Source organism: Ochotona curzoniae, unplaced genomic scaffold, assembly GCF_017591425.1.
Source record: "Ochotona curzoniae isolate NIBS_2020 unplaced genomic scaffold, NIBS_Ocur_1.0 contig_1014, whole genome shotgun sequence".
NCBI classification, from domain to species: Eukaryota; Metazoa; Chordata; class Mammalia; order Lagomorpha; family Ochotonidae; genus Ochotona; species Ochotona curzoniae.
This window is the reverse complement of record NW_024464920.1, coordinates 26,610,998-26,637,273: the sequence shown is the minus strand read 5'-3', so window position 1 is coordinate 26,637,273 and position 26,276 is coordinate 26,610,998. Positions and strand designations below refer to the sequence as shown.

The following is a 26,276-nucleotide window of genomic DNA, read 5'->3' as shown; positions in this document are numbered from 1 at the left end:
TCCATCAGGAATACTCTCCCATAGATCCTTGCACAAACCTTTTCTCCACACCCCCCCTTTTTTTCTTAATGAAAATCTGCTATTTAAATGGACTGCAGTTTAAATACTATCTTTTCAGAAAGGCCTTCCCTTGCCGTCCTATCTAAGCAGCTGGCACCTTGCAGGAATGCGTTATCCCTGGAGACTTTTTTACCTGAACTTTTCATCTCTATTGCTTTTTACTGTTGCTGCAGTTATTAGTTTCATCCTTGTAGCATGGGTACTTAGTGGGATCAGAACTTTTTTTGTCTTATCCACTGCACGTGATTCGCGTCTAAAGCAGGTTGTAGTATACAGTTGATGCCCAAGAGGTGTTTGTAGCATTGATGTGTGAATGGAAGGACAGATGTCCTAGAAATGAAATCCAGAGATATCTCACTTACATAACTAATTTGGGGCAGGATACAGACTCTGATCCAGGCTTATCCTCTGCACCATGCTGTCATGCTGTACACCTAACCCAGGCTCATTCATTCGTTTATGCACACATTCATTACCCATTTGTGTGCTTATTGAGTTCTTATGATGTCTCAGGTGCTAGTCTGGAGTTGTTCTCAACCAGAGGTGATGTCACGCTGAAAACATCTGGCAACATCTGGAAAGGTTTTCAGGTGATACAACTGGCCTGGAGAATGCCATGGGCTCCTGGTGGGTAGAGGCCAGTGTGCTGTTCAGCACCCATCAAGACACAGGAAAGCCTCCTCCATCAAAGACCTGTGCAGCCTAAACTGTCTGTAATGCTGAGGCTGGGAAGCCCTCTTGTAAATTAACATAGGTGCTGCTCTCCTGGAGTTTATAGTCCTGTGAAGGGAACAGATAAAAATACGCCATAAATTTCAGCCTGTGTTAAAGGTGATGTGATGGAAAAGAAAGACGTTGGGGCAAATGAAGAGGGAGTGCTTGCTGGTAGGAAGGGCTGTGATGCCAGCCTCTCTGGGAGAAATATACAGAAAGGAAATGTGGCCTCTGGAGGTTAAGTTCCATGACCTGAAAATGCCCAGTCCTTTGATGCTAGCCAGGTGCACAACACTGGATCATGCGCATGAACAAAATACAAATCTCCACCTGAATTAAGGGACGGCTTAACCTTCAAATAAAAATAGAGCAAACTGCCATGGGCTAGAAATGATTATTTTCTGGTCCCTTTCAGGGGTGTTTAAATTCTTTTTCTCAACACCTCCATTGCTCTATCATCACTAATCTGGGACAGTGTTAATTTAATGCATTTTTTACTGTTCATCGTCTGCTTCTCACCTTTCTCTGAGAACAAAAATAGAGTTGTTTCAGTACCCGCCCCCCACCAATAGCATTGTGAGGTATTTTGTGTGTGTGGTGTGTGTGCGCAAAGATTTCTCTGTGTAGGTTGATTTCTTAAACCCAACAGAGTCAATTGCAGATTTTAATATCCAAGGGAAGCTCTGAAAGTTGGTTCTTATCAAGCAGAGGCCGCTGACTTAGCTCTCTATATGACACAAACAGGGCATACAGCGAGCTATGAGAAATTTCCAAATGTTTGTGCAAAGTGTAATTAAAGGCAAGTTGGAGGTAGCAGGTCAAAAGATGGAGCCTCATGTTGGGATTTGAGTCCCAGCTCCAGCTCCTGGTTACAGCTAACACAGTCAGTGGCAATGGTTCAGTTACACGGGAGACCTGCTCTGAGTTCCTGGTTTCCAGCTTTGCTGTGCCCCTAGCCCTTGCAAGCGCTTGAGGAGTGAGCCAGTGGATGGAGCTGCTCTTTCATTCGTCGATCTTCATACGTGTGTCTCCCCCTCTCTCTTTATTTCTCAAATATATATTTTTTAAAATTTAAAAATGTTTATTATTGAATAAAAATTTTGAAATCCATGCATAGTTTTTTCATAATATATGTTTTCTGTGACCCTACAACATAGATTTCAAATCTTTTGCATCAACATATCTTTTCATCAAATTATCTTTAGTACCATTTTTTTCATGACATTTGTTTCTAATATTTTAGAGGGCAAGGAGATGCAGTTAGGGGTGGAGATAAGAAGAGAGAGAAAGAGATGCTCCAATCATTGATTTACTCCCCAAATGTCTGCAACAAGTTGGCAGCCAGGAACTTCCTCGGGGTTCCCCACATGAGTGGTAGGCATCCAAGTGCTTGGGCTGTCTTCTGCTGTCTTGTAGATGCATTAGCAGGAAGCTGGGCATAATGCATAGAATACCTAGGAGCAAACTGATGCTCCAGTGTGGTGTTTGGGCTTCCCAGATGCTGACTTGCTGCACCATAATGCCTGAGTCCTCATGAACTTTGTGGAGTTTGTCTAATACACATGTGCATACATATGCAGTGTAGATATGAAGTTAAGATGTTACTAGACCATCCTTAAATGATAATTTTTAATAATTTTGTAGGTATTTGCATGTTTTCTTGGTCACTCACTTCTTTTTCATAACTCTTTAGCAAGCCTTGGTATCTATTAAATACTCAGCTTAAGTTTGTTGAGTGAAAAAATGAACTATAAAAGCCATTTTCTCATCCCACTTGTTTGTTCGTGTTATCACGAGCTTATTAACATTCCTGAACCATAATTTAATAAATGTAGTAGCATGTTCTTATGACTTATTACATATATATATTTATTTATGAATCTGTATGTTTTTTATTTTTTAAATTGTAGGGAACATAATTTAGTCCAAGGGGTTGCAGAGTTCAAGGAACACAAGATTGTAAGATGGTAGATGCTAATAATTTTTACATATACCTCAAAACTATGGGAGAATTATTAACTGAGAATAAGTTTCAACACATATTGTGTATTTACAGTGTATTTAAATTGATCATGCTGAAGAAATTACACATAGTGCAACATCTCAGTTTGGGCACAATTTTATTCTATCAAAGAGCTTATTGACCAGTCCACTTTGTGTGTGTCAATTTTGCTTTCAGTGCTATTTCTTTACAATTGAGTTTGGCCTTTGCAAGCAAGAAGGACAACTGCGAGCATATGGAGCCGGACTACTTTCCTCCATTGGAGAATTAAAGGTATGAAGCTGTGGATGAAAGCATCCTTCCCAAGCACACTTGCTCAAGGTCATGGAAAATATCGATTGATTTGTCTGAGTATTTCTATTTACAGACTCCCCATAAATACTTAATAGAATTTGGCACCTCAGATGTGGGTGCTGACCTACACTTAGCACCTCTGAAAATGGGTCATGTCTTTTCTGGGTTTGTAGTGTGCCTCCAATGGATGAGTGGCCATGTGCACAAATCAACAGGAATGACAAATATATGTCCAAGTGTCAGGTAACAGATGACTTTTCTCAATTTGGTGCTAGAAAGCGTATAATCAATTAACAAAGATCTTGTTCTTAGATAGTTACTTGTGGAGGTAGCTTGAATAATGATATTTTTGTTACTGCCATGACTTCCATAGATTCCCCACAATCTATTGCCCCAGAGGAGTTTGAGTTTATTTTAGCTTCTTCAAAATTAATGTGTAATAAAGTTTGTGGACATAAGCATTTAAAAAAACCCCAAGTGATTACTTTGTCAGAGAGCTACCCAATACATGTAGCAGTGCTTACTAGATGCTATTTTTTGCCTTAAATATTATTGTTATTATATTTTAATTGTATAAATTTTATTTTTGATAAATTTTTACATATCTGATTAGGGTGCAAAGAGTGAAGGGCTAGAAGAAAGTGGGTGAGATAATTGTTTTCAGATTCTCTTTTTTCTTTCCTGTATCTGAAGGGAGGGGAGATATAAGGGGAGAAGACCCACCCAGCCACCCAACCATCCCAGGGTCCCCAGTGTGGAGCCTGCTCAAGTATTTTCAATAGTTCAACAGTTCTGCATTACTGCTGATCTCGCCACTCCAAGCATGATGAAATCTCTCCAGAATCCGCTGGTTGACGTAGCTCACCTTAGAGTCTGGTTGTCCAGGAATTCACTACTAACTTTTGGCTGGGGTAATTGATCAATTTGATCTGTCCTCTGTCCTCTGTTGTGGTACCAGGTGTCCTCTGCAGTCTCCAGTGTACTGCCATATCCTCCATGTGTGTCTGGATATGCTGTCCACTGCTCTAAGCCACTAAAGAGGCTCAGCTTTGACACATGCACTCCATGGTCAGACCATGGAACCTGTAATTCTCTCCATGATTCTGAGTTCGGCAGTTCAACTGGAGAGATGGCCAAAGAAACTTTGAGGTGATCCTAGACCAGATTCTTGTGTGTGCTTGCCAATACAGGGTCTGGCACAGTCCGTCGCCCAAATCAGACTATGTGTACACTGTTAATTGCAATTGCTGGGTTAGTTGTCTTCAGTCTCATCTTCTATACAAACTAATGGGTGTTGCAGTCCAGCCTGATCCTGCCCAATGCATGCTCAGCCCTCACACAAACCAGTGGGAGCTGCAGACTAGTTAGAGTGACATGAAATAAGCCCCCACCAGGCCCAACCCCTGCCCTGGTTCCTGTGCTTGCCAGTATGTACAGTAGACTGGTCCTGTCTGTTCCACATCCCATTTAGCTCTCCTACATGTCAATGGACATTGAAGCTTAGTTCAACCCAAACAATGCCACTGTCCAGCCCACATACTTGCCAGCAGGTGCCACTCTCTGTCTAGTCATGCCTGTCCCAGTTTTGATTCTCATGCTCACCAGTGGTAGTGACAGCCCAAGAGGGAGGTGCCCACTGTTTCCCTAATGGGCTCATTCCCACTCCTGGATCTTGCACTCTCCAAGTGGTACTGCAGTTTAGCTTGACAGAGTTTTCCCCTTGTGCCAGCATCTGCCAGCTGATGATGCAGCAAAGCCCAACCAACCCTCATCCACTCTGACTTATGCATGTATCAGTAGGTATAGTCCACCCAGCCTGGCTTGTCTCTGATCCAGCTTATATGCAGGCCATTGTGTTGTAGCCCTGCCTGGCGTGATCTGTCCCCAATTCCAGCTCTCACAGTCACCATTGGAAATAGTGGCCCAGCAGGAGAGCACCCTGCAGCCCTCTACTGGTTTTGCTCACTCTCCCCCAGATCTCATGTGTGCTGGTTGGGCGCTGTGGCCCAGTCTGGCTTGGCCTGTCTCAGCTTGGCATTTGCCAGTGGATGCTGTAACCTTGCCTGGCCTGGCCCGCCCCTAGTTCCAGCTCATGCTGGTGGGGGCTACAGCCTAGTCAGCCCAGCCAGCCCCAGTCCTGGTCCTCATGTGAACTGGATGGTGTGCAGCCCAACCTGGCATGACCCACACACCATTCTGACTCTTGGATTTGCCAGCGGGTGATAAGAACTGGCCCAGCCTGTCTAATTCCCAACCTGGGCCAAGAGTAAGCTTGTGGAGAAGCCCAGACCAGGCCTTTATTGATTCTTGTGCTCACCTGCAGGGACTGTGTCCCAGCAGAGGACTTTCCCAAGTTTTGCCATCAGAACCTCTCCAAATGCCAAATCTTGTGCACACTGGTGGGTCCATGGGCCAGCCCTATTGAGTTCACCTCCTGTCCTAGCAGGAACAATAGCCTTTTCTGACTGGCCCTTACCCATTCTGGTTCTTACTGTTGAGTGCTACAGCTTAGCTAAGCCTAGTCAACACCCAGACACAGCTCACATCTGGCTCATCAGAGGCAGAGACCTATCTCAGCCCATCCTACACCCACCCTGGTTCTCATGGGCACTAGTAGATGTTGGAGTCTAGCTCAGTCTGGCACATTCCAGACATAGTTCACACCTATGCCGTGGGAGACTGTAACCATGTCCAGACCAGACCATAGCCTCAATTCCAGCTCTTGTGCTCACCAGTGGGACCCACAGCACAAACATGGCATCTCCTTAGCTCCCCAACCAAGCCTGATCCCAGCTACAGATCTTGCATGTGCCAGTGGTTGCTCTGACCTAGCTTGGCATAGTTTCTCCCCTGTCTTGGCCTTTGCATTCAGGTGCTGCAGCCTGGCCTGGCTCCTCTGGCCGCCGGTCCTAACTCTCGCTGGCAGGTGCTGGAACCTGGACCTGCTCAGTCTGCTCTCATCCCTGACTGATGCAAACCAATAGGTATGACAGCCTAGCCTGTCATGACATGCACTTCATCCTGGTTTCTGAACTTGCCAGTTTCTACTTGGGATTCCTGCTTTCTTATTAATACAAGAGATGAACAGTCAGATAATATACCAATAAACCAGGGCTATGGTTTGCTCTGCCCTGTCCTGTCTGCCCCCTTCCAAAACCAACTTACACATTTGTGGATGGATGGAGTACCCTGCCCAGCCTGCCCAACCCCCAGGCCTGGACCATGCTTATCAGCAGGAGCTATGACCCACTAGAGGAGTTTTCCAGGTTCCCCCACTCAGGCCACTCCCAGATCCAGATCTTACATGTGCCTGTGGGTACTTGACCCTTACCTGGCATGGCCTGTCCCATCCATCCTGGCCTTTGTATGAGCTGGTGCAGCTTGGCCCACCACACACCCAGTTTTAGGGTACTCATGCGGGTGCTGCAGCCTGGGTCTGCCCTGCTTATTCCCAGCCCCAGTACTAGTGAGCATCAGTGAGTTTCATGGTCACACCTAGCTCAGCCCGTCACTATCCCAACTCTCAAGCTAACGATTGGGACTTGTAATTCCATAGGGTTGGGTCCACATCCACCACAGAATCCACCCCAGACCTGGTTCTCTTGAGTGCTGGTTGGTTTCATGGCCCAATATAATGTGACCCATCTCCGGATCCATCATTTGCTGTTAGGTACTGGGATCTAGCCCTCCCAGACAGACACCCAGCCATAGCTTGCATATGTGCTGCTGTGTGGTGGTCAGCTATGTTTCATGCTAGCAAGCCCAACCCAGGACTCCCATGTGGGCTGGTGAATTAGTCTGACTCATAAAGATCTTCAGGTCTCTCCCTTCCAAACCACCAGGTCTCAGTCCCCTCGCTTACCTGCGAGTACAGTGGCCCTGTCATTGGGTATCCCTCATGATTCATTCTTCATCTACACTTACAGTGGCCTTATCCATGGATAGGCAATAAATTTATACCCTCAAGACCCCAGAGCTCACTTCCAGGCAGCCATTGGGCGAAGTGCCAGTTGGCAGTCTGGCTGCCCACAAGCTCAGGACTCTCTCTCCACCTAGGCCACCTAGGAGCAATGGATGGGGAGCCTGGATCCCCAGCAGGAATCCTGGCCTGGCAAGGGTCCCCTCATCACAGCCATGTGGCTGAGGGATCCAGACACCTGTGCCGCTGCTCAGGCTTACCTGGACTCTGACATTAAATATTATTTAATGATCATTTAAATTGAGGCCTGAGGCATTCTGATAATTTAAATATTCTGGTCGTTTAAGAATTGCTATTAATACCATTGGTGCATAACAAGTTTTTAAGTTTAGAATGCATTGTGATATGCAGTGTGGATATGGTACTAAAAATAATTTAACTTTTATTTGATATTTAGGCTAAGTTCAGGATTGTACATGGTCCTGGAGTTTTTATTTTGAGCATTGACTGGGAGTGTACTTGAGAAACATATGGTTATTAGAACATTTTGGTTCTTTGTGTTATTGAAATATGCAGTTTAATTATAGTTTTGTTAGGTCCTTTAATTTTGATTCCATTTATTAACTCATTCCTCAAAAATTTGGTTGAGTATCTACTATTTACCATGTACTGTGCAAAGTACTGAGGACAGAAACACAAATAGTTATGATGATGAAGAATGATCAGAAGAAAGTAATAGAGCAGAGTTAGCAAACACCTAAATAGATATATATTAACCTACTTAAATTTCATAGCAACTCAGTGAGGTAAATGATATCATCACAGATGAACTATAAAGACATTAAGTAACTATCTTAAGCATTTTTACTATCACAAACTAGCAAGTTTTGGAGTTGTGTGGTCTAGACTTAGGATCTGAGCCTCTTTGAGTAGGCAATCCTGCTTGGGATTTCCTCTGTCTTACTAATGCAAGAGATGAACACCCAGATAATATACCAAGTGTGAATAAAGTGTCTGGCACACACTACAACATGCCTGAGAAGGCTCTCTACTGAGAGCCCTCCTTTCTGAACCAGTTCTTAATGGATGGGAAGAGTGAATAAGAAGACAGAACACACAGAGCAGTCATTCCAGTGGTAGATGTATTACCTGGAATCTGGCCAAAACCTGGCCCATTGAGGAAATTGAGACTCAGCACAGCCAGAATAGAGGATAGTGTTCAATACAACACAACCTTGATGTACTGAGTAAAGGAGTTTTTGCCAAGTTCATAATCAAAGCATCCATTTGGGTGCTGATATCATTGCAGTGGCTAAAGTCCTAAGCAATGAGGTCACATTCCTTAGGACCAGATGCTTTGCAGATACATCAAACTATGTAGCTCTTGATGTAAATCTATTCATATTCTCCTCAGATGGATTATAAATCACACAAGAAACAATAGTAGCAATAACAAAATCTCCAAGCCATTGCCATAGCCTGAACTTTTGACAGGGTTCTCTGCTCTGGCTAATGAGGCATGAGTAGGTAGCACTCTGGTGAAGCTGTTGGCTTTGTTCTTATTGGTGCAGGCAGAATCGTCTGGAAGGGGATATCAGCCAGAAATATGTACGCCGAAGGGCATTGTCTGCTATGCATCTTCTCGTTCTGGTCTATCACCTGCAGTCATTAGCATTCTTCCATTCTCAAGTTTCAACACTCCAACATCCCTGCGATTGCTACTCTGGACCATTTTTACAATTCAGAAATTCTTTCAATAAGAAATAGCCTCTGATGGTTTACAGAGGATACATAGCTGAGATTCTTTCTTTATCACCTTCACCCCCTGCTGCATGCCTGGTTCCTATAAGACCACCGGACCCTCTCCCAACCCTTCTGAATATTCTTTCAGTTGAATGAATAAAAGATGGTCCTAGACCCATGCAAAGATAACTTGACTAATAGCATTATCATAATGCCTGTGTTAACTCATTTACACATATTGCAATAAAATATTTTCTGCAATGTAATTGCTGCCTAAAAGGAGGTCCAGCTACATTGCTGCAAGTTATTATTTCTTAGATTTTTCAAATTTTTACTTGAAAGCCAGAGACACAGAAAGAAGAATAGATAGAGTCCTTCCATCCATTAGTTCATTCCCCAAATCGCTGCAACAGGCACAACTGGGAGCCATGAGCTGCTTCTGGGTCTCCCCTGTGGGTATAGGGGTCAAAGCACTTGGACTGTCATCCACTGCCTTCTCAGGCTATAAAAAGGAGCATTGGATCAGAACTGGAGCAGCCAGGACACAAACCAGCACCTGTATGGATGCTCCTGCTGCAAACAGCACCTACACGCGGTGGAGGAGTAGCTTGCTGCCCCACTGCACTAGTCCTGGAAGTTTTATTCTTTTTAATGACTTTTATATATGTGCCCACAAGTCATCTTCTCTTTTTTGAAGAGGACACATTCTAAAAGTGTGTTGTGAGAGGTTAGATTTTCTTGAGTCATAAATGTTGCTTTTCAGAGTTGACCAAATTCTGTCAGTGGTTTGGGGATAACTTTCACTTCTTTCTGTTTTCTTTTGATGATTTTAAGAGAGGTTAAAGAACTGGTACAGAAACACACAAAAAACGCACATATACATTATACAAAACTAGGTCTTTATTGTTATTCAGACATGAGAAAACTTGATTGTGGTGTGATGCAGGACTGTCTGCAAATTCTTATTCAGAATCCAGGACCCAAACTACTCATAAACCTGACTTCACACTTGAGGTTTTGTTTTTTTTTTTTACCCCTGACAACTTTAACCAGCCCTAATATAGAGAGTGAGGATCACAGGGTTTTACATCAAGAATAGTTGAGATAGCTGTGTGTCACTGCAAAGGGAAGTGTTTAGGAGGGGGGGATTTTTGACCTCATTAACCTAGGGCAGGCAACACTGTTACAGTTGAGGAGCTGGAAGCCCTATAGCCAGGGCCATGGCTCTTTTTCTCAGGGTTCCAGACTCCTGAGAGAGAGGGATTGCACATGCCTGGGAAGGTACGACTGAATGCATAGGCATGCCAGTCCGTGTCTCTGAGCTGAATTAAAGATAACTAAATACATTGACCTCACACTAGAGATTTTACACACATTTGATTTTGGTGTACACCTTTTGTATACACACCACTAGTGCTCCCATCCTCCAGACAATACTGGAACCTGCCCGCGGAAGTGAAGCAACTTGCTCAATGTCAGCTTATTAGGAAGCTTTGGGCCAAATTTGAGGCTCAGGGTTTTACCTTAAAGACCCTTACTCCAGGTCCTGTGGGACCCAGATCCCCTGATGTTCACTGCTCTGTGTTGGCTTTAGTACAAATACAATTGCAGGTGTAGTAAGCTGCAGCTAATGAAATGGTTTTGTGGATCAAAAAAAAAAAAAAAAGAATGAATTAACTTTGAAAAGCCTTCTGCATTATTTCTATGATTCATAAACACATTGACCTGGACAGTGGGACTTGGTTACAGAGCAAATCACGTGCCCGTTTCTCACCTGTCAGTCCTTTGGTTTTCCAAGTTAGGCACCTACAGCCTTCTCCAAAGAGGGCTTTAAATCATTCTATGCGTTTTGAAATTTTGGGGAAATGGACTAAGAGTATTGAATAACAAAGGTTTTCAGAATTTTCCTTGGAAACCTGAGTCACTAAGATATTTGAGGAGATAGAAAAGCTCTTTTGGGTAGGATCCAGATAACTGGCACAGACTGTCTCTTTGGAAAAGTGCAGCGCAACTCCTGTGTGAAGTTGAGGCAGTGGAGGCTCTCCTGGGGACTATGCAGTTAAACAAGAGCAACTCCTGGGCTGCAGCCATGGTGTTAACACGCCTAGTTTAAGGCCGTTTCTACCACCCCCTTTCCCTCCTTTTCTTCTAATTTATCTCTTAAATTATGAAAAAGATCAAATCTGGAGGACTGTTTCTCAAAATATAGGTTTCAATCATTTATCTCAACAAATCAGTGAGGATGCCTATAAAATACAGACTTGTGGGTTTCCTTCAGAGTTACCAAATAAAATAAAGGCCTGGGTGTCAGCATTTTCATAACTTCCTCAGTCATTCTTCTGTACACTACATTTCAGAACCATCAATCTGGGACCTATAAATAGGCAGATGACACGTGCCAGGAAATGGCCACTGACATCACTGAATTTATCTTGAGAATACAGTCATTCTTTATTTCTTGCTGTTTTAGTGCCAGTCATGTAGTGAGCTGAACAGAGCTAATGATGGTTCCAAGAGTAATTACACCAGCCTTCCTGTTTCTCTATTGCCTGCTCCTGGCCTAACTATAGCTATTAATATTAGCTTCTTTCTCTCCCCCACCTGACAATATTTATCTGCTGTATATTGCTTTGCTAAACTTGGTGGAAGGTAAATGAATGCTTTGCGGGTATCCTCAAATATCCTGGCCTCCTCCAAGCTTGTTGATACACAGTACTTGGCCTCAAAATGTCTCGCAAGGAGTCCACAGATAGTTCAGAGAGAGCCCCAATTACCTCTCCATGCAGGTAATTATTACTTCTGCCATTTAAGTGTAATTTCAGTATATTGCTTATAGCAATAAATTTAGAAGCATATTTATGCTGTCCCTGCTTCTATTCATAGCATAAATTAAAAATCCCATTTCTGTTGGGGTACAGTTCTGAACTGCCCTTTGGTATGGAAATGCCTTATAATAAAAAGAATAATATAAAAAATCTCATCTCCTTCTGTCCCCAGGATCTGAGAGACATAAAAAAAAAATCAAACAAATAAATAGCACCCTTCCCAACACCCAGTTTACCTTACACATAGGACAGTTTTGTATCTCATGGCAGATTAGTAGCCGAGGAAATCTGTAGCTATCAAGTGCGTGGTAAAAATGTGATGTCATGGCTCTTTGGCCGTTTCATTATGGAGTCTAACGGGTTTTGTGGTGTGTTTTGTAGCATGCTCTGTCTGACAAGGCGTGTGTGAAAGCCTTTGACCCAAAGACAACTTGCTTACAGGAATGCCTTATCACCACCTTCCAGGAAGCCTACTTTGTTTCAGAAAGTTTTGAAGAAGCCAAAGAAAAAATGAGGTAAACTTGTTTTTTCTTTCATCTAGAGAAAATGGTTTTTTATTTTTCAGGCTCTGTTCCCTCCTTTATCTGTCTCTTGTACCGATGGGGGTTGATCAAATATCCTTCTATTTCTGTTTATTCTGCAGGGACTTTGCAAAGTCAATTACCCGTCCCTTCTCAGTGTACTTCAATCCCTACACACAGAGTATTGAAATTCTGAAAGACACCAGAAGTATTGAAAATGTGGTGCAGGACCTCCGCAGCGATTTGAACACAGTGTGCGATGCCTTAAACAAAATGAACCAATACCTTGGGATTTAATGTCTGGAATCAATGTTGTTGCTTGCATGATTCAGACGATGTCGTATAACGCCAATAGTGTTCTGTGTGATGCTTTGGTTAGTCAGCCTGCAATTCTGTATATGTAGACCTCCCAGTAACTTATTGTGTTTATGTGTGAACTGTCGTGAAGAGCCCCGCAGCGGATAACCACTCACTGTAGGAAAAATTGTAGCACGCCTCAGTGTCTTAAATGGCTCTGGTAGTCTCGTTTAGTGTCTTTAACCAGCCCTCATCTGTTAAAAACCTGTAACAAATGACGTTCTTAGGATTCTAGCTAATGGCCTTTTCTTCCTTGGTCCTAAACCTTTCCTTGGTATTCATTAGATAAAATGGAAAAAGAAGTGAGGCTATTTCTATTTTCAATAGTATCAGTGTTTTCACAGCGTGATTTGAGGTAAACTGGACTTGTAGCAAAGCTCCCATGATGTTAGCAAAAGACTCAGCATTGTGCTTCAAACATCATTGAGGTAATACTGTAGTTGGAATGGTTTTTAGGTTGACTGTTTCTATTACACTAGAAAGAAAGAATGTTTTGCAAGTTGAACATATACGTTGCATTGACCTTGTAGAATATGATTTGTGGCAAACTTTGTTGAGTATTCTGAAACATCAGACTTCCAGAAAGAATGTTTGGAAGGACCAAACGGTCACGAATAAATCCTGGAACTGTGACATTTATGCTGAAATAAAGTAAATTATCATTCCAAGTATTTATTGTTTTTCTGGTCAGAGGACACTGCAATCATAGAGTAATAAAGAACATCTTTGATTCCAAAGATGTGGCAACTGAATCACAGAGAAAATTATGTGATTTTCCTACAGTGGCATACTTGTGCCCCAACATTCTCAGACCATCTTCTTTCCTTTCGCATTGCCAAAAAGTCCTTTTTGGTATGTGTGTGCATTTATGTGTAGTTGGAGAACAGCAATATAATGCTTATCACTCAGTAGGATGTGTTCTCAATCAAGGGTTGTCAGCAGGCGATGTGTGTTTCGCCTCTTTGTCCCAAACTAGGACAGAACCAAGAGCATTTACCCACTTTCTGAAATTTGGGCAACCTTAGGCAAACCCTCGTGACAGATCACTTCTTTCTGCTGTTCTTTGCTGTGGGAAATAAGATCAGGTTATTAAAGGAACAGGTAACTGTTGAGTGGATGAGAGCATGTCACCACATTTGGATTGCCTCACAAAACACAACTACTCTTTTGACTCTGATGTTGAGAATGCAGTATATTGGATAGGGGAAAAGGGGCAAGAAAACATGGAAGAAAAAGGTGACAAAAATAATTTGGCTGTTCTAAAACATTCACTTGACTGATTTCCAAGGATGTCCTTTAATAAGAAATTACATGTAATTTTAAACTAATTGATATTCATTTATAGGGCACATTGTGTGTCAGATTGGACTAAATGTTTTTAGGAAGAACATGAGAAACAGTTAAGTATATAACAGGGAGAAGTAAAATTCCAATGATAATTTAGAAATTTGAATTTGGATTGTTTCAACTATTGAGGATTTTTCATTTCTGAAGCATTCTCCTTAAAAGTCTTTCTCTCTCTCTTTTTTAGATTTATTTTTTATTTTTATTGGAAAGGCGGATATGCAGAGAGGAGAGACAGACAGGAAGATCTTCCGTCCGATGATTCACTCCCCAAGTGAGCGCAACTGCCGATGCTATGTCGATCCAGTAGCCAGGAGCCTCTTCTGGGTCTCCCATGCGGATGCAGGGTCCCAAAGCTTTGGGCCGTCCTCGACTGCTTTCCCGGACCACAGGCAGGGAGCTGGAAGGGAAGCGGGGCTGCTGGGATTAGAACCGGCACCCATATGGGATCCTGGGCGTGCAAGGCGAGGACTTAACCACTTGCGCCACCGCGCCTGGCCCAAAAGTCTTTTTTCTTGTTAAAGATTTAATCATTTTTAATGAGAGGAAGATTTACAGAGAGAAAACAAGAGCTTTCATCCTCTGGTTCACTCTTCAAGTGGCCACAATGGCCAAGCTGAGTAGATCTAAAGCTAGTAGCTGGAAGTCTGGAGCTTCTTTCTGGTCTCTCACATGGGGACGGTGGCCCAAGCACTTCAGTCATCCTCCACTGCTTTCTAAGGCCATAGGCAGAGAGTTGGATCAAAGTGGAACAACTGAGAGTTGAACTCTCTCCCATATGGGATGCTGGTGCTACAGATGGAGGATTAATCTGATTTGCTACCAAGCTGGTTCTCAGAAAATAGAATTTTTAAGAAGGGATTTGTAGATAGAATATGAGAATAATGAAATGTAAATATTAATGCCTTAAGAAAATATTGGTGGGGAGAAATGATAAATTGAACCGAATTAACAATAAATAGAATGAATCTATCTATCTATCTATCTATCTATCTATCTATCTATCTATCTAATCAATTCTCATTCTAATGAAATATTAATACTAAAAGTACAGAATCAATGTAGTTCCTAAATACTGTTCTAATAATATAATAATGCTTTCCTGCCCTGCTCCGAACTCCTTTCTCCCTTCCTCCCATTCAACCTTTCTTTCCCTGCTTCCTCCTATTTTTTAGTTTTTTTAGGCATGAAACTATTTATTTTCTGTTATCCATTATTATTATTATTATTATTATTATTTTATCATTTCCCTTACCTCCTCTCCAGTCCCCCCACCCTGAGTTGATTTCCCCTGTATTATTACAATAGTATAGCTCTTCATAAATAGTCATACGTCCATCATTGCAGGCATGGACAATGGCAGAGAGTCTAGCACCCTATTGTCAGGATATAGTAAACAGTTTCATTGGGAGTCCATTCTGATCTGGAAGTAGAGATGCATACTGCATTGTATTCTGACATCTAGATATGACAGTCTGCATTACACAGTTACTATACATCCCCTTAAATGAAAAGCCACAAAACAAAATCATCAACAGGAAGGAAAATAGAAATTTACAGTGCCATGAAGTTAAATAATATACTACTGAATGACTAACGTGTCACTGAAGAAATGAAAAAGAAAACCAAGAATCTTCTTGAAGAAAATGATGCTACTGTATGACCAATGAGTCAGTGAAGAATTTAATCAGAAAAAACTGTTTTGAAAATGAAACTAAAAACAAAAACATCAAAATCCATGAGATATAATTTCCACTGATCTTTGCTGGTGAGATGTGTCTCCTGTAGTCCTCATATAGATGGTTTTGTTTTTTAAATCTGGTCTACTAATCCATGACATTTGATGAAGGCATTTATATTCAGTGTTAATATGAATGGGTGGCTAATTTGGTCCTGTCATTTAAGCAAGGAGTTATTCCCTATTTGGTTTAATCACTATCTCTATTGTTGTTTCACTTGGACGTTCTTCACATTTGCCTTTGGTTTGGTGGGTGCAATTGCTTTTCTCTATCAAGAGAACATCTTTAAGTATCATTTGTAGGGCAGTTCTGGAAGAGGCACATTCTATGACGTTTTCCTTACTGTGGAAGAATTTTATTTCATTTTCAAAGACAAAGGAAAGCTTTGCTGGGTATGTTATTCTGGGTAGACAATTTTTTATTTTGCATTTAGAATCTGGACAATGTCACTACATTCTCTTCTGGCCTGTGGAGTTTACTGTGAAAGGTTAGCTGTGAGTCTGATTGCCATTCTTCTATATATCAATTGAATTTTTCATGTGCACATATAAAGATCATTTGCTTATGTTCAACTGAAGAGAGCTTGATTATCATGTGCTGTGGTGAAGATTGCTTTTAGTCAACCTTGTTGGGTGTCCCATGCCCCTCCTGGATGTTGTTTTTCAATTTTTTCTCCAGATTAGAAAGTTTTCGTTGTTATTTCATTGAACACATTTTAAAACGTGGCTTCTCTTTCTGCACCTTCTGGAACTCCCATAACTCTTGTATTTGGCCTTTTAATAGTGTCTTTCAATTCCTGAATGCTTTTTTAAAGCTCAACCCAGCTCTGCTTCCAGCTTTTTGATTGTTTCCCCATTGTGACAAGAAATATCTTCCAATTCTGAGATTCTTTCTTCTGCCCCATGCATTCTACTTTGGAGGCTTTCCACTGAATTTTTAATTTGCTATATTATGTCTTTCATTCCCAGTGATTCAGCCTGATTTTGTTTCAGTGTTGCTATTTCCTGTGTGATATACTCCTTAAGTTGCTTTAACTCCAATATGTGCTCATTGTTGATAAGAAGCTTTTATAATGAGTTTTCTGAACTCTGTGTCCACCATTTTCTTGATGTATTCATCAGTTAACTCTGAGGTTTGCAAAGGCTTTTGCTCCTTTGCAGGGGAGTCTTCAGTAATATTCATTGTATCTTTGTCTCTTCTTTTTCTTGGTCATTGTACTTCCTGTTAGCAGTCTTCTCCTTGGGGCAGTTTTCTAAGCTGTGTCACCCACAGGTCTACAGTTCAACTATGCTCATTTTGGTTGGTGTCTGGTTCTTGCTTGTAGTCACTTGTGCCACTGCCTCCATCAAGTTTCAGGTCTGGGCTCTTGAGTTAAACTTGCATCATGGTCTCTGTAGCCCCAGTTTCTGGCTCACCATTCTTCACCTCCTATGATCCTGTGCTGAGGCTGCACCATTGTCTATACAGTCTTCCTCCCACTTTTGGTTCAGTAGTTCCCAGGATTAGGAAGACACGAGGTGTCCTAAATAGTCAGGTTGTCAGAAGAGCTGATCTTGCCAGAACATGCTGGCTGTTAGGTCCGAGGGCCACCTGGACCTATATTGACCTATAGAATGCCAGGGTTGGTATTATTTTCCCTGGGAGACTAGTGCAATGTACAGAACTGAAAGTGAGTTCACACCCAGCTCAGTGCATGTGCAGCTCACTGTTGTCCCTTCCGTCTGACAGCCTTTGCCACACTCTGCAAAATGGCACCTGATATGCCATTAATAGAGTTCTGGATCTGCTGGTCATTTGGTTGGGGGCTATCCAAACCTGTTTTGTGTGGAACCTGCAGAATGCCATATTATTGTAATGCACTGAGCTAGAAATGAATTCATCCCTAGTATAGTGTATGCACAGTCCGGTCCCATAACCCTTGCTCCCTAAGCAAAATGGTACCTGATGCAGCTCTGGCCAGGATCTGGGCTGTGAAATCCACCCTGTTCTTGTACTGCCTGTTTTGGGATATACTGCTCTCTCTCTCTGCTCCTGGTTTAGTCAAGCAAATCAGCAGGATGGGCAGTTCTTTGCCTGGGGTCACTTTCTGAGCTCACGGTGAACAACCCTTCCCACCTGGCTGCTGGTGGAGCTCTCGCCACTGGTGGAGTTCAGATCACTGCTTGCTGACTGCTACTGGGATATCTGGTCACTGTAGCATCTTGTCTTCACTGCTTTCCCATGTCTGTCAGTCTCTAGAGGCCCCTCTAAAGTTAGCCTGATCTCTCCTATTTCTTGGTATGTGCCCTCCTGCTTCAGCCTGGCTAATGAATCTCCATCTGCAAATGTGTCCATATGCTATTCTGCCATCTTGATTCTTGCCCATTTTTAGTTTTTAAGATAACATTTTGAAACTTATGTTATAGTTAAAAGTTTGATATTCTACTAAACAAAGAGCTCAACAAGGAAAAAAATCATAGTTTAGTGGGAATATAGGCATGGGTTGGAATAGAGATAGCTTTTACATCCATATATGCATTGTTTCTTATATCTTGCTTTGTTAGCTATGGATAATCACCTGCTCACCTATGGTTATTAGTCTAGAATGATAATGCAGAGCAATAAATGCTGAATTTTTTTCAGAAGTAGTTTCTTCCCTGAGAAAATAAACATTTAGCATCTGCCTTTTGTGTCATTTCCATAATTTTGAAGTCATATGTTTTCTTCAAGAAAAGCAAAACAATCAAAAGCAGCCATAAATATTCTTATGAAAAGAGGGACTTCTTAGTTAACTATACAATAAAAAGAATTAAATTTAATTCCAAACAAAGCCCCTCAATAAAAATAGTATTTGAGATATCTTCTGCTTGACTTGTAATGAAATCTTCAGAGAAGAATCTGTCTTATGTCAAAAATAGAAAAGTTGCAAAGTAAATAGGTTTTCCCACAGAGCTCATACAGGTATCATAGAAGGAGGAAGAATTACTTGATTCTTTTTAGATTTGTTCTTCATCTGGAACAGCAGTAACCATGGTTTTTACCTGGTAAAACAATGGAATCATGGTTTTCATTTATTGTGAGCATTTAACATGCAAATACCATTACAGCTAATGGTGGGAAAAAATCCTATAAAAGTTAACAGCCACCATAGGAAAAGTGTTGGCAGAAAAAGTTCTCAGGTAGAAATAGTGCAATAGAATATTCACAGGCATCTTCTTTTCATATCTGATACCTGCTCTGTGTAACCATTTGTCTCAATTATGCCTCATGACTTGAAGCTAAATTAAATGGATCCAAGGGCAATTATAAATCTAAAGATACTTGCTCACTGTCATCTCAGCATGAATCATTATTTTGCCTTTCTGTCTGACTTCTGTAATCAGCTAATCAGAAATCAACACAAAGTTCCTAGCAAGACCACACACTTTGCAAAAGATAACCCAAATCCCATTAATCTAGTTTTATACTGGAAGTATTTCACCTTATCAGTTGAGGTCAGTTCTCCAGTGTATTCTTGAGTGATTGTTTGACACCAGAAGAGCATAATTGTTCACAGATTGCACCTTTTCAGAGTGGGGAGCTTTGACCCAAAGGTTTTGGTTTGTTTTTTGTGTTGTAAGGAGTGTGAGATTTGGGTTTTTGGTTTAGTCTCATTTACTTACTGTAATTTAGAAATGATGCTTTATGGGGATGATAGATCTGCTTGTCTTGCTTGCACGTAGTGAATGGGCCTATGCCTAATGAATGTAAAGTACTGCAACATTTAACAACACAAAAAAGTCTAAAATGAAAAACAAAGTGCGCTAACGTGAAAGCAAATAGAAATACAACGTTTCATTTTCAAATGGAGTCATGGCTCACATCATCTCATTTTCTTTATTCCATGAGGAAAACATTAACCCAAGATGTAGTTGTCCTGTAATTCATTTGCTCTGATTTTCAACTTTGAAAGAAACCACTGCAGATGATCATTCTCATGAACTTTGTCTTACTTAGAATGTAAAAGGAAGTATCCCATAATTTTCCAGTACATCTGAATATTTTTTCTTCGATTTCTAAAGACATTCTCCTATTTTGGAAAATGAGGCTTACACAGATTGCCATATTCTGGGAAGAGTCAAGGGAATCAACAGTGGGATACTGCTTCTTCTAATATTAGATTTACATATGTTCAAAACAAGCCAGCTCCAGCACATGAAATGGGGATTCTTGATACTGCTACTTGGAGCCTCAAAACATTCAGGCAATGTCTTAGAGCAGAACACAGCACTGGTCTAGACACTGGGAGTGTGGTGGTGAAAAAGACAGGATGGTTAATGCCTATTTTGAAATGTATTCAACTTGGGAGATAGAGGCAACAAAAGCCCCATATGATGTGAAACCATGGCACATTTTATGTAGAGAATGATGAGGGCAATTGATAAAGAGAAATAGGAAAGTTAGAGTAAGGTGACCTGGGAAGGTGAGCAGGTGATATTTGACCAACAAGCTTGTGCTGAGAGGCAACCAGGAAAGAGAGATTAGCAAGACCAAAAGCAATAATGAGGCTGATGTGTTTGTGGAAAAGAGGTTGTGAGTGGTCTGGGATGGAATGAAATAGGGACAATGTGGGAGGCAAGGATGCAGTAATACAGGGCTCCATAAGGTACCAGGAGCAATCTAAATACAGGGAAATGCTGTTGGAGGGCTGTGAGGGAGTTAGTGTCTGGCTGTGATGTTTTTCTAGAGCTTACTCAAGCAGCTGTTTGGAAATGGAGTACAATGGGGCCCTGGGGTGGGTTGGGGAGTGGAAGAAGGGTAGAAGCAGTGAAACCAACTAGGAGGTCACTGCAGTTCTGGGGGAGCTGCAAGTTGGTATCTTGCTAGATTATGGCGGATCGCATTGAAATATAGAATGGTAACTAGGTAAGTTGCAAAGTTAAGTGTGTGGGTGAGAACCATCAGGTCGAAAACTAGAAGAGACTGGAGCAAGTGGTGCTTAGGTTGGTTCACAGTAAGAAGAGGTCATCTAGTTATACCCTGTGTCTCACAAACATTTAAAGCTTCCTTAAAAAAAAAAAGAAACAGCTTCATGTTAAAAATTTCTCTGGCCAGAAAAGAAAAGCTACTCTGGAAAACAAATCCCATTTTTTTTTCTCCCTGTGACTCAGATATTGATGGCTGAAATAAAAACAAAGTACAAAATGTGGTGTAATTAATGAGTGTTGCTGGAGTTGACAGATGATTCCTGACAAAGAAGTTCTCTTATCTCCAGGCAAATGAAAGAGTGTGCTCACTGCCCACTCTGGCCATGTCTTCGGGAATGGGCCATAAAATGTAAGTGAGTTAGTTAAGTCGATTACTCCTCTGTTTGCCTCCTCTCATATCCCCAGATGTGTAGTTCAGATATTCTGGAAAAGGTTCACTTGCTGTGATTCCTTCTCTCTCTTCAAGAAGAATGGGTCTGGTGCAGCAGCTGGAAGTATGTTTGCTTCTTTGGGAAGATTGCAGCGAGCCTGATGTTCAACCCAAGGGCATCTGTGGTTATGGTGCCTGCAGACAGCATTCTCATAATCCAGACTGGATACAGTTTTTATAATTGAACAACAAAAACATCTGACAGATGTGGGCAGGGTAATTTGAAAGCTAAATGGCATGAAGAAATCAAGTTCAGTTTCTGTCAAATTCAAATCTTTAAAAAAAGATGCAAAACTTGCTTTCATTTTAAAGGTTGAAAACATATTAATAATGGGAAGATGATGGGGATTTCCTGGTCTCCTGCACTGCTTCTACTGCCACTGCAGTCTCCTCACTTTTTAGCTTGTTCATTTACATGGCACTAGCAAAACGCTGAATCAGTTGGTCTATTATTCCCCAAGGTTTGCAAACCACTGAACACATCTAATGTACAGCTTGCCCAATTTTAGTGAACAGCTAACTTCACACATGTTAATGAGGCCAATTATTGGCAAGTGAATTTCAAGTGAGGAACACATTAGGTTTGCCACTATGGCAGTTATTTGTTTATCGGGATTGATTGAGGCAAACTTCCTTTTGATCATTATACGTCTGATTGATCACTGCACGTCGCATTATGAAAGAATGAGGTTCTCAAGTCAGATAGCTACATGGAAAAAAAATCTCTACTTTGTAAAGGCAAAGCATGTTCCCCTCTCCGTTTCAATGTGAGAGCCGAGCTGTTAAACCAGAATGGATCCTAATTAGTCCCTCTCAAATCTCTGAAAGTTTTTGGTCTTCTCTGTGGAGCAGAACTTAAAAGAAGCTTAAAATCTTTCTTTGCCCATGTACAGCCAATATCAAAGAAAATCACTTGCATGGTAATACTTACTGCTGAAAATGAGTGCCGACATAACAATCCTGATTTGAAGTGGCATTGGAAAGTATAATTTGATTCACCCAGCCAAATGATTACTGAGAGAGCAGATCATCAGTACAGCCCACTCCAGGACATTTGAATTGGTGATCAGCTGATAGCTAATTGCCAGTCTGTGTCGCCTCTTAAGCTTCTGCTGGTGTACAAAGGGAAGCTCTCTATTGCTTCTATAAACACCTGTCCTGGGTGGAGGCTGTTTTTCCATTAGATGCATGTCTCAAGTGATTGTCACTCTGCTTGCCCTGACCTCGCATTCACAGTCTCTGTTGAGTGACTGCATCCCCTGTTTCCCTTTGTGAATCTCACCTCCAACCCTTAATCTTCCCATTGGGTGGAACTGATTTCATCTCTCAGCTGTGAAGGTGGACCTCTAACCCAGGGTTAGTCAATAAGATTTTATGCTCTTCTTTCCAAGATGATTCTTTTAGGCCTGGGCCAAGCCCTAAGTAAGGGCAAATGAGATCAAACTCTGGATTTTCTAGAACTATTGTGAAAGAGATGTGCTGCTTTCTTCTCTGATAATGAGGTGGTGGAGTGTAAATCCGGAACCTGTGCAAACCAGCATATAGAAAATGCAGGGCCACAAGCAAATGATAGACACAATGTGTCAATGCTGTTGTCAAGTGCACGGAGTTAGCTGTGGCTGCAGCTGCAGCTGCATGTATCTTCATAATCACCAGGTCCGAAAGCTAGAAGGTGACCCCTAGTCCCATGCCCTCATTTTCTTCCTCCTTTCACCGGCATCAGACTAGAGCTCATGTCCAGTGTAAAAGAACAAGAAGAGAGACAGGAAGTAGTATATTTGTGGTCATCACACTCCTCGTCCTGGTTCTGGGACTGACAACTTCCTGGAGAAATGATATTTAAGTCTCTTTGGCTTAGTCTCTTTTGTGGAAATATGGCAAGCCTGACCTGTTTATTCTTCTCTAATTTTTGGGACGGTATGACTTCTTCCACTAAGATCTCACTTGCAGAATTGCTGAGCAGAAGTGTTTAATTGGGTTCCAGGTGATAAGTTGAGATTCAATCTGTGGGGTTGCAGATTTTTTTTTCCCATGGAAAAAGAATTTCAAAGCAAATTCAACTTTAGGTGAGAGGCAGGCGAGATAACTGGATAAGACTTTTGCTGCCCTAGTTTTTCACTGTAGCTTTTTAGGATATGGTTTTATTAGGTTTGGGTACTTTTAAATAGGTGTTCTCTTGCACAGTGTAGTAGTAAGAGCATGGACTTCGAAAAAATACAAATTCCAGATTGTCTGCTTATTAGCTATTTGAGTGATGGCTAAAGATTTACTGTTACTTTTTGAGTTCCACTTAACTTTCTGCAGAATGAGAATTATCATTATATTTTACATATATTAGGTATATAGAAATAGCATTGTATTGTAGTAAGATGGGTCTGAGCCATTTCAGAACTGTCCATACTAGAAACGCTGAAAATAGAGGGAAGAGTGGTTGCTGGGTAATTCTGTTCCAGTCGCCATCCCATCTGCTAAGAGAAAGGTGCCACTTCCCTGTTCTTCACAGGCACTGCGTTTCTAAGTCTCCATTTCAAAGAGCAAGTGCTTGGAGTTGTCTCTGATGAAAATAAAGTCCTGGTCAAAAGGAACAAATTAAGTCCAGAATATAAATGTGTATTATTTGGCAATCAGGAAAGGAAAGTGCTAAGTGAAAATGGGAAATTGGAATGTGATGTGTTGGGAGAGCAATTCCTTTCATCCTTGCAGTTAATGGACTGAGCAAAAAGTGAACAATTTGTTTCATGTGATGATTCACTAACACTAACTGACAAGGTTTCCATTTCTGGGTCCTGTTCTACATTCAGCTGCTTGTTTTGTAGTGCAATAGTGCAATTATCTGTCTATCATTTGCATTTGCATAAACAGGACTGCTGAAATGTATGTGCGGAATAACCATCACTGCTTAAATCCTTCCTGTTAAAGAACTGAGGGAAAGGCAATATGGAGTGTCTCCTACTTGCCTTAAAATAACCATCTGTTTCCTTTGTGATGTGCTCTTCTCTGGGGAATTCACTTTTAGAAAAATATCTTAATATGGGAAAGGGAGCAGTAGCTGGATTCAGTTTCATTTTGAGCTTTAGTCTTGCCTCCTTGTAGTTTCCATTGTAAATTAAACAAGGTCGAAAGGAGTGCTAATTCTAACCACCAGCCCACACAGAGCAATAACCCTCGTGGCTTGCCTTTGCATGATAAATTAGATGCCATGGGGGCGGGGGTGGCGAGGGGAGAAGTGACAGGCTGCAGCCCACCTCATTTCTGTACATTTTATAATTAAAGATCTGTCCAGTCGTAGCTTTATTTTCCATTGCTAGACATTTATTTTGTTGACTTTTAATTTTCTACTATTTGTATAATTTGGTTGCACTTGGCAAATGAAGGAGAACTTTTTTATGTATGACTCTGGGCCTCAAAAGAGACTACAGTCAGTAACTTAAAAAGATTCTGGAATATTTCTTTACTTTCACATCTACTTTTTCTATATATGTGTTTTGATTTACCCTCTGTGACTCTTTTGCTCTTCTCTTTTGTCTGGGAGGTAGGATTTTTCTGTTTCCCCATCTGCATGCTAGAATATGATGGTTTTATAACTCTTGAGTTAATATAGTTTTGCACAAGGACTCATGGCTTCTGAAGCCAAATTCCAAATTCTTGGGTAAGAATCAGATTGACACAGTGTGGGTCAGCTGTGCATTCGCAATCCAATTAGCTGTGGCCAGCATGGGAGAGTGAGATGTTTTAAAAATGGCTATAGAGGGGGTCCTGGAACAATAACCTAGTGGCTAAATTCTTACCTTGCATCTGCTGGGATCCCATATGTGTGCCAGTTCATATACTGGCTGCTTTACTGCCTAACCAGCTCCCTGCTTGAGGCCTGGTGAAGCAATAGAGGATGGACCAAAGCCTTGAGACCCTGCACCCACATGGGAGACCCAAAAGAAGCCGCTGGTTCCTGGCTTTGGGTTGGCTCAGCTCTTACCATTAGGGCCACTTGGGGAGTAAACCAGTAAGTGAAAGGTCTCTTTGGATATCCTTCTTTCTATATATTTGCTTTTTCAATAAAAAAAAATAAAAAAAATATGAATCTTTAAAAAAATGGCTACAGAGGTACTCATCTGTGAGTGGGTAGGAACGCAGTTTTGAAAAAAGATGTCTGGGAAAGAATTCCAAATATGTGTTTTACAATCCAGACTACAGGTATTGTCCCATTTTGGAAATGAGCGTGCCTAATGGAGTTTGTTGTTGGAGTGCGAATGGATTGGACTCGGAGCTGGACCTTATCCTGTACCTGTCTTTGTCACCTCCATTGGAGCTGCTGGCCTCTCATTTAAATGTTCCAGTCTGTACAGTGGATGAAGAGAACACAGCAAAGGCTGAGCTACCCCAGAGGTATGACTGCAGCACCTGTGCACTGGGTGAACACTAAGCAAAGGCAGACATGCTTCGTGCATCTTGACTGTGTTCTGCCTGGGATTCCTGCCTTGTTCTGGAAGCAGGATTTTTCTTTAAGAGCCAAGTAAATTTGATCATGCTCTGACTCTGTCAACATAACTGCCTGAAAGGCAAGCTGACAACAAAGCTAATCCAGTTTCACTGGCTACATGTCACACGTTTGAGGTTTGTAGTCCACACCATGGGAAAATAGGGTATGTCTTCAATGTTTGCAAAAATTTTTTCCTTTGTACATTGTGACTGTGCAGCTGAGATGAGCTGAGCTAAACCACCTAGGAAAATAAAGGAGACGTTCAAGTCTATTGAGCTATACAGTATTAAAGGCCTCCTTTCAACTTAGAAATAATTTGCTAACTTTACTAATGTTTCAGAGTAGAAGCCTTTCTCTATATTAAAGATGTTATCATTCTATGACCACATTGGATTTTGCAAGATTTATTTGAAAGACAGAGTAACAAAATAAGCGAATAGGAAGAGAGAAAGAGACAAAGGGAGAGGAGACAGTGAGATCTTCCATCCTTCACTCCCTAACTGGCTACAACAGCTACAGGTTAACCAGACCAAAGCCAGGAGCCTAGGACTCCACTCAAGTCAAAGTACTTGGATTGCCTTCCATTGATTTCCTGGGTGCATTAGCAGGGAGCTTGGTCTGAAGAGGAGCAGCTGGGACTCACGCCAGTGTTCCAATATGAGACGCCCACACAAGCAAGCACTAGCTCAACTCACTATAACAGTGCTGACCGCACAGTCCATTTTAAAAAATATAATTTTCCCTCCTCTTTTGAGACATGTAACTTATGAAAAATAGTTAGCATGTTTTCCTAGGTAACCCCACATTATCATTTAGAATTGCCTCTCTCAAGCCAAGAAAAATGAGATAACGCAGACTAATATTAATTAGCTTTTTGGGGGTCAGGATAATGTTAATATCCAAAT

The 26,276-nt window shown here is 41.5% G+C and overlaps 1 protein-coding gene across 3 annotated transcripts in view; it reads left to right on the top strand.

Annotated features, from left to right (window-relative positions):
* The window catches only part of TPH2 (tryptophan hydroxylase 2), a 108,080-nt gene extending 95,070 nt beyond the window's left edge, over positions 1–13,010 (top strand). For all 3 annotated transcript variants that reach the window (XM_040981636.1, XM_040981626.1, XM_040981645.1), the window contains 3 exons: positions 2,954–3,049; positions 11,939–12,072; positions 12,201–13,010. In XM_040981636.1, coding sequence (XP_040837570.1) covers positions 2,954–3,049; positions 11,939–12,072; positions 12,201–12,375 — 405 coding nt within the window. In that variant the 3' untranslated portion in view covers positions 12,376–13,010. The remainder of the gene's footprint in view (positions 1–2,953; positions 3,050–11,938; positions 12,073–12,200) is intronic.
* Positions 13,011–26,276: the final 13,266 nt, after the last annotated feature.